Source organism: Quercus robur, chromosome 5, assembly GCF_932294415.1.
Source record: "Quercus robur chromosome 5, dhQueRobu3.1, whole genome shotgun sequence".
Classification (NCBI taxonomy): Eukaryota; Viridiplantae; Streptophyta; class Magnoliopsida; order Fagales; family Fagaceae; genus Quercus; species Quercus robur.
The window spans coordinates 46,496,822-46,505,859 of record NC_065538.1 but is presented as its reverse complement, the minus strand read 5'-3'; the positions used below and the strand labels follow the sequence as shown (position 1 = coordinate 46,505,859).

At 35.3% G+C, this 9,038-nt stretch overlaps 1 protein-coding gene across 1 annotated transcript; it reads right to left on the bottom strand.

The window, feature by feature from the left end:
* Nucleotides 1-400: 400 nt before the first annotated feature.
* Nucleotides 401-8,553, bottom strand: LOC126726111 (probable pre-mRNA-splicing factor ATP-dependent RNA helicase DEAH9). The gene is made up of 11 exons (XM_050431235.1): nucleotides 8,199-8,553; nucleotides 8,036-8,110; nucleotides 6,668-6,757; nucleotides 6,366-6,445; nucleotides 5,785-5,854; nucleotides 5,578-5,663; nucleotides 3,421-3,490; nucleotides 3,140-3,235; nucleotides 2,005-2,110; nucleotides 1,389-1,435; nucleotides 401-1,283 (listed from the first exon to the last, which is right to left on the bottom strand). The coding sequence occupies exons 1-11, from the start codon at nucleotides 8,448-8,450 to the stop codon at nucleotides 1,020-1,022; spliced, it is 1,236 nt and encodes a 411-aa protein (XP_050287192.1). The 5' UTR covers nucleotides 8,451-8,553; the 3' UTR covers nucleotides 401-1,019.
* Nucleotides 8,554-9,038: the final 485 nt, after the last annotated feature.

The following is a 9,038-nucleotide window of genomic DNA, read 5'->3' as shown; positions in this document are numbered from 1 at the left end:
AACAATTTGACTGTTGATGATGTGAGTCTTTCTTTCTTTCTTTTTTTTTTTTTCTTTTGTGTGTGTGTGTGTGTGTGTGTGTGTGTGAGGGGGGGGGTTGGTGTTTGATTATGGTTTGGTCTTTTTCTCATTCTGGGTTTTTTTGTGATTTTTCAGATGTCTTTGAATCCTTGGGTTGGATGTGAGGAGTATGATGAGTGTGAGCAAGCGTTGGAGTTGAATAGTCGTCAGGTATTGTTTGAATGTGGGCATGGGAGGTACTGGTATCTTGGTGATCGGGTGTTGCCTTAGGTTCAACATGTGTACCCTCCTACAACAATTATGGTGCCTCTTTGTCCCTCCATCCGGTTGGTTGATCTTTTGACTAATGAAGAGATTGCTCGAGCTCGTGTTGGCCATGTTGTTTCAAGAATACCAAGGACTTATTCTGAATTTATTCAAACTCAATTGCAAGGTTTTTTGGCCGGCATTTCTATGACATCAGTATTTCCCTCCCTTTCTAAAGTCAAATTTTCATCTTGTATTCTCCTTTTCCATATTTCTGCTTGGTGACAATATTTGCATGTTAGACTTTCAGGCTCCATCTTCTAAAGGAGAGGAAGAGGGAGAAGAGATTCCTCCTCCTCACCATGCTGGTAGCTCTTCTAGTTCTTTCATGGAGACTTATCCTCATTTTCCGACATGACAATATAAAGTGATGAATCCTGATGGAACATATAGTTCCATGCCTTTGGATAGGCCAGAGCACACCCCAAACGTCCCTTGGCCCGATCTGGTGTGTTCTTGAAATTTTTTTAGTTCCTTGTCCTTATTTCTTCTTGGCTTATTGAATGGCTCATGATCTGATAGATTTGTGCTTTAGGTTGATGTTGATCTTGTGGAGGAAAGTATGCAAATGATCGGAGGCTTGCAATTGGTAGCACAAACTCAATCTTCTCAATATGTGATCAATGAGGCGAGCTAGGTATGTGATGATACTTCCTGAGTGTCTTTTGCCTGAACTTTTCTTGATAATGGACCTAACATTTGACTTTGTTGACTTTTAGGCGAGTTGAATGGCAGTGGCTGATTCCACTAGAAGAACTTTGGAGGAAAGAATTAGAAACCTTGAACTTGAGAACTGTCAGTATAATCCTTGATTCTACGCAAGTCAAGAGGGAAATATTGAAGGTGGTTCCTCTAGAGGGCAGAGATGTTACCTCCAAAGTTAACGATGTCTCTGCTATATTTGTTGATATCACTACTTTCCTTTTCCCTCTAGGAGTCGGAGTAAAAATCAACTCCTTATAGAAAGCAAAAAGATAGTCAGTGAATCAGAAATTTGACAAACAAAGACTCCATAGAAATCAGTTTATTGCACCCAGATACCATATTGATATATTACTAACCTGCTCCGCACGTGAGAGTCCCAAGTACAGAGGCAAAACAATTAATCCTGAAAATGTAGATTGACTCGTGATTATGTCCAACAAAACTTTTCATAATGATTTTGATTGCGTCTAATAGAATATAATCTTAAATACTAATCTACAAGATAAACATGTAATACTGCCAACTCAATAAAATCAAACTTAAAACAGTGATGCAGTGCAGAGAGCAAGCTCCCCTGTTCTTTGTTAATACAAGTCAATTCCGGTGGTTCAAGAACCACGGTATCATGTATTGTAATATGATCATGTGAATACCGATCAAAGGAAGAGGGAGGAAGCAAGATAATAATAATAAATGGACAATACCAACAGAGGATGTGGATCAGTTACAATATTATGACACAAAACCTCAATTGTATTTAATAAATACAGAACCATCTACAAATCATGGAGAATCTAATAAATCACAACATACAGACACACACACATACACATGGCCGCATGATTGCATATAGACAAACATGTACAAATTATAAATATAGCTTGTGTGTGTATTTCAGCAAATTACAACTACTTTAGGATGTATACATGTAGAAACTACAAAGTCTAGACATAACTTCTTTGTCATTCGAACCTGAAGATTTCTTTCCATTACTTTGAGCTTCCTCATTAAGCAACTTGACTGCAGTATCAATATCATCTTGACCAGTGAGAAATACCAGAATATCACCCATGGGTTCCTAAAAGCAACAAATATAATTTAGACGATAAATATTTGTGAAACAATATACCACTCTCTACACATATTAAGAAGGTAATCCTCAAAAAAAAAAAAAAAAAAAAGGCAGCCTCTCATCAACTTTCACAATAATTTTTTTATTAGTAACTTCCACTAAGAAAAATGAAACCATTGCCTACAAGGTTCTATGTATAGTCGCAGCTGGGAAACACATGGACATGGACACCGATAAATAACTATGGTCAATAAAGAAGAAACAAGCTTTCAGGGAATATAACATGGTACATCAATTTACAATTCATTCAATAAAAATAATAATAAATAAATAAAAAAGTTCAAAGGACTTATGAATCCTTGGTAAGGAAGTCAATCCACAGTACAGTTCATTTGTAAAATTAAAGATTAATGCACTGTGGGGAGAAAACAATTTGGTTCCTCCCGTTTACAGTTTAGTTATGACCTTTCTTATGTAGTTCCTTGCTGTAGGAGCATCACCCTAAGCATACGTCACTAAAACAGATTCAATGTAGATCTGCTGCATATGTGATGTAATGGTAGATCAAATCGATGCTACAACTTAATATATGAAGTAGCAAGGGGTTACACCATACAATTTCAGTTAGGAATTTATTAGCAATCATTCCAAGGCAGCACCACCAAAGGACATGAAGCTTACACGAAGAGCACACCTAAGGCACCAGAGGAGGAAAAACTAGCAAATGCAAAGAATCAAGGATCTTTAAGAAGGAAAGAGAGCTGGTTAGACATCTAAATTGGAACATGTACTTTTTCTGCTTTTTTTCCTTCTTTCGTTTCCTTTTTTGAAAGGGACACCCTAGCATGCAGCTAGTGTACTAGAAATCCTTAAAGCTAATGAGCTCTAGCTAAAATTTGCACTTCCTCCCAATAAAAACAGGTATAGGTGAGATTGTAGGTTCAAGACTCACTGGGTGCATGTGTGACTTACCAATCCAAAATATAAAAATAGCAAGAGAGAGAGAGAGAGAGACCTTAAGAAAATTATGTGTACCTGATTATGAATTGACAATACTGTTGAAACAACAGCCTGAACATAGTCCGAAACGGGCTCCTCAGCAAAATGAATTTGTACATTAAACCCTCTACCCTAAAAGTTAAGCAGATTACAATGATATATCAATTTTATATCCATAAGAAATCATAATGTTACCTGAAGAAAACTACTGTAGTTCTGTAACAAAAATAATGATTAAATGAATTGGCATTCCAAATTAGAAAAACCAGGAAGGAGGGTGGGCAGAGAAAGAGAGATAAAATGGCAATACAGTATACCTCAACTGATAGGATCGCAGGTTCCATCTTTGGTCCAAGCTCCTCACCTTCTAATCCTCGATGCCTTTTACTAGTTACAGAAAAATAATAATAATAATTTTTTTCAATTCAGATAGTCAAAAAAGACAATATGTTTGTTGGCCACATACTAAGGAAAACAATTACTATTGGTCAACCTAAGTTGAGGCAACAAAGAAAGGAAAATCAAGATAATTTTGGAACAAAAAAATATGAACCTATACAAGAATATGATGAAGGTGATAACCTGTATTAAAGAAAGCATATGAAAAATAACAATAGGAAGCATGCTTTGGCAGTAACAACTAGCATACTTTTACTTTCACTTAATAACTTTTTGTACAAGCCAAGAGCCAATAAAATACAATAAAAAGAATCTTATAGCTCACAGGAACTTTTTTTATAAGCAATAATATCCATTAAAGAAAAGTGCAAAAGGGGCACAACCCTAGTACACAGGAAGTATACAAAGGAAAAACCCAAGCAGGGAGAAAAAAAAAAAAAAAAAAAAAAAAAAAAAAAGGTTAACAAGGACTCAAAAGTTATCTAGGTACTCTAAAAATCTATAGTACTAAATAGGACCCCTCTCCAGTTTATATGAGTGGGCTACTTTGAATGGTCATCCCTTCTCTAGTTTACTAGATTTTTTGGATTCTTGTAATTTTTTGTAATCTTGATACACTGCTAGTACACTGCCTGAGAACAGTTTGTTGTTTCTTTTTTTGATTAGTAAAATTTACTTATCAAAAAACAAAAAGGTTTTATTGAAAAAGGTCATTGACCTTATGTTTAAATGGAGGAATTGATTTTGTAATCATTCACCAAATATTTGGTACCTTGTTCTATTATGTTTGATGTGAACTATATATGGATGGAATGCAATCAACACACTTACAAAGAGGTGAAAAGTACAAGGGTTCAGTTGTTAGCAACCTTCACTAGTTCCTTATATTATTGGTCTCGCATGTGGGGTTTTCTGAATAGTAATTCCATAGTGTTGTTCATAGAGCCCCCACATTTTTTTCATACAATTTTTTCTTGTTGTAATTCTTTATGATTCTTCAGGTCCGTTGCACATGAAGTAGTCTTTCTTTCAGAAAAAATTTCTTAACTATCAAAAAATAATATCTATTTTCTTTCAGAAAAATATAGTTAATTACCCCTGTAAGTTACCAAACTCATCAAAATTGGTGTACACTCAGAGGACTCTAGAGAGGGTCTTTCTTATGAGTTACAAGGGTAGAAGAGTAAAGGTTGAATCTTTGGAGCCAAGATCATTAAAGTGCCTCAAAGGTACGAATTTCTTCCTAATCACTCTCATTTCTTAAAATTTCTATAGTCTAGGGTTTTAGAAATTAGGGATTTTACAAGATTAGAAGCATGTCAATTGATTCATTTGATTGTGTAAAATATCATACTTTGATGGATTTTTGGACTTTAAGGTTAGATCATTGACTCTAGGATGTTAATTACTTAATTTTTTAAGAGGATTAATAAATAAATTGGCACAAAATATGATCTTAACATTAGAATTAAAAAATAAAAAATAAATAAAAAACCTGCATATTTGGATTCTACTAAAACATAAAATGAGTGGAACCTGCCCTAGTTCATAAAAATGAGTTGTAGATAAAATAATTTTAATTGGAAAGGAAAATATGGAAAATTATAGAAAAGGATTAGCTTGAGAATATCTGAACTTGTGCCAATTAGAGAAGTTCTAAGCGTTGATGAGTTTACAAGTGATCTTGGATGTCATGTTTCATCCCTTCCTATGTAATACTTGGATATGCCTTCGGGAGCTCACTTCAAGGCAAGGCAAACCTAGGATCCCATTATAGAGAGAAATCATAGTCAACTGGCTGGCTGGAAGAAATAGCACTCATCAAAAAGGAGACTCACTCTTATCAAAAGTTCACTACCTAGCCCAACTTTTTTTTTATCTCTATTCCCACTATCTGTAAGTGTGGCAAAAAGATTGAAAGAATATTCTAAGGGATTTTCTTTGGGGTGGATTGGACAAGAAATTCAAATTCCACATAGTTAACTGGAATGTTTGTTGTAAACCAGAACCATGGCAACAGAAACCAAAGCAAGCCAGTGCAGAATCTAACTTCACTCTAAGTCTTAGAAGAAAACCTGGCTTGGAAGAAAGCAGACATTGATTTTGCTTCAATTGTAGCAGAGGAAATAATCAGGCGCAGCTCAGGTCGACGGCGTTGAATCTGGAAGTAAGTAATAATAAAATGTACAAAAAGGTTATAAACTCAAGGAAAAAAAAAATTTTGGGGGGGGGGGGGGGGGGGGGATTTTACAGTTTTTAGTTTTCAAAATTTCCTGTGGTACCTTTTTTAGTAGACCAAGTAATATGTCAGTTGAAATGGACCTTTCATGAGCCTCATCAACCATTATGACACTGAAACAGTAGAGAAATTGAAGGGGAAAATATTACGGAAATAATATGATTATAAATAATACAACAACATTTATAACAACAGTTATTAAAAAGACAGACAATTATAGTTTTGCTGAACATAGTATACAACAACAACTAGCCTTAATCCCAAATTTATGGGGTCAGCTATGGATCCTCAATAGATTAGTTAGAATTGGTCACAAAAAGGAAAAAGTAAACTAATAAATTATTGTTACTTTCTGGACTAACAAGCAAGTGCAAGCGACAATCAATCAAATAATTTTTTTTCATCGCTAATTTTAGTAGTTGGTTTTTGCATGTAAAATCTTAATGCACATGTATGAGCGTTTGCAGACCAGCTAAAACTGACCAACATAAGTTAATCTTAAGAACCAAATTTTTTTTACAGAACCAATACATAAGGAACAAGGGAACATAAGTAGATTGAGTTTAAAGATGGGCTGAAAACATGAAGGAGAATAATAAAAATTTCTAGAAGTGTACTCAATACCTATACTTGGTCAAAAGAGGATCATCCATCATTTCCCTCAGTAACACCCCATCTGTTAGAAACTTGATCATGGTTGTATTCTGTGCTGCCAAACCATGGAAATTCTCAGCAGTCATGACAAGGAACTAAAAAACAACAAAAGCTGTTGCACAAATTCTAGTTTAAAACACCAGAAATTTTCTAAAAATCATATGATATGTGCAAGATACAGCATTCTGATGTAGATTATGCTCTTATCACAACAGAAGATTATCCTATAAAAGATTTAGTGAGAGCTTGAAAAGAAAGTAGAAAGGTCTCACTGTATTTGTAAGATCTTCAAATCGAATTGTGTAGCCAACTTCCTCTCCAAGCTTGATCCCCATCTCTTCAGCCACCCTTGCAGCAACTGACTATGAAGCAATATAGCAAATATTTATAAGCAAACACCCTCTCATATGGTAATACTGATGTTAAATGTTCAAACTAGAAAGTCCGAACTTAATTGCAAAGAATAAGCTTTCCTTGAATTTCTGCACATTTATGAAGATACGCTCTCCTTCTTGAGGACTTCTGTTGAGAATCATGCATTAGGCATCATGCATCCTATCCTATCCTATTTATCCTATCAAAGTTACCTTTTTATCTCCCACCAGATGAAGCAAAAAGATTAAAGGTTGCTATAGCACAATAGAAATAGTAGCATACCCATACTCCCTCCCCTGCTCAGCCAATGAACTAGTATGTCATGATGCACATACACACTATTCCAACTGCACTCCTTAATTAGGCATAACATTATCATGCATAAACAATATAGATAGTTTGACCAATAGATGCTACGATTTGATTATTGTCATGATGCAATGCAAGAAGGACCTCACTGAAAAGAAGTTTTTTTTTTTGAAGTTTCATTGATGAAGATCCTTTCTCATTTCTCATTTTGATTGTTTGGTGTAAATAATATAGGTTAAATTATTAAATACACCAATTCTGAAAAGTTTAAGCTCTTACCATAACTAACAATCTATCATGGTATAAAAGCATGTGATCCTTAGGGTCCGTTTGGATTGAAAGGAGAAAGATGAGGAGTGGAGGAGAGTAGAGTACAGTTGGCTAAAAATAGACTAATTTTGGGCCAAATCTACTCTACTCCCCCTCAATCCAAATGGACCATCAGTTCGAACCATGTCTCTACTATAATTCCCATATAAAAAGTTAAAAATGCCATATATTGGGACCCACTTATTAAGGTAGAGTTTGAGCCCCACATGTGAGTAAAGTGCCAAAATTTTGACTAAATGATTCAAAGGTAAAAACAATTTTAGTCCCTAAACTTTACCAAAAGTTCGTTGCTCAACCCTAAACTTTAAGAAGTTTATTTTTCGTCTCTAAACTATTAAAAATATTTTATTTCTGTACTTAAACATTTAAAAAATATCTTTTTTCATTCCTGTACTATTGAAAAAAATTCTTTACAAAGTTTAAGGATGAACAAAGAACTTAATTAAAGTTTAAAATTTAGAGACCAAAATAGTATTTTACCCATAATTTGAATTTACCATTTCCTAACAGACACTACTTCTAAAATTACACCATCATTCTTCAATAAAATCAAGTACTTTTCAGATAATTGAATAATCAATCTTATAAAACAGAAACAAAACCACAATAATCAACAAGTAAATAACCTGGACAGCCAAACGCCTAGGTTGAGTGCAAGCAATAACACGCCCACCATCAGCCCAACCTGCTTCTTTAAGGTACTGCCAATTTCTCACCAAAAAATAACCATCAACATATTGAATTCACTGTTACTATAAAAATAAGCAAAGGGAAAAAAAGAAAGTGAACCTGAGGAATCTGAGTGGTTTTGCCACTGCCAGTCTCGCCAACGATAATAGAAGTGGCGTGAGTTTCAACCAAATACAGAATCGCGGTGCGGTATTTATACACGGGAAGCCTCTGCCTCTGCTTTTCCATGCTTCCATAGCCGAATCCCGAAGAGGAAGAGGAAGAGGCAACGGTGGACAAGAACAGAACTCCACCTTCTTCGTCGTCGACCATGCGAGGCTTCTCGGTGCCGGGCTTCCAGAAATGCGACATTGTCGTTTTCTGTGTTTTTTGTGTTTTCTTGCTACTACGCCGTCGTTTCGGTTCTTGCTTGCTGCTCGCTGCTGCCTGCTGCTACTCTCTTTTTGAATTCTGCTCTGAGCGAGTTCGTTTGGAAAGGAAAAAGGGGCGAGGCCGGGTTATGGGCCCGGTTTGAATGGGAGCGGGTCTCAAAACAATAGCTGGCCCGGTTTTGTATCAATCAACCCCTGCATCAACGTTTTGGGCTGAAAAGTTTAGTCCAGGTGTAATTTTAGTTCTTGAAATGAAACAATAAGGGGCTGTTTAGGGCTGTTTGGCTTCACTTTTTGGATCAATTTCTATCACTCAATTTCCATCACTCATAACTCATCACTCATCACTCAATTTTTCACATCCGTTTACCATCATCACCCAATTTCCATCACTCAATATTTTTCACACTATTTGTGGGCCATACCTGTCAGCCGATGCAACTTTTTTTTTTTTTTTCTTTCTTTCAGTACCCAAACTCACCAAAGCTAAAAAAAAAAAAAAAAAACCAGAACTGAAGACCGAACAAGTTAAAAAAAAAAAAAAAAAAAGTCAAAAGGTGGTCAAAAG

Bases quoted from the DNA above. Each gene is read 5' to 3' on its own strand.
- LOC126726111 (XM_050431235.1), bottom strand. From the start codon at position 8,450: ATGTCGCATTTCTGGAAGCCCGGCACCGAGAAGCCTCGCATGGTCGAC. The intron at 8,111-8,198 runs GTTCACTTTCTT...AGAAATTGGCAG, and splicing joins AAACCACTCAGATTCCTCAG to TACCTTAAAGAAGCAGGTTG. The intron at 5,855-6,365 runs GTATTGAGTACA...CTACTGTTTCAG, and splicing joins CCTCTTTTGACCAAGTATAG to TGTCATAATGGTTGATGAGG.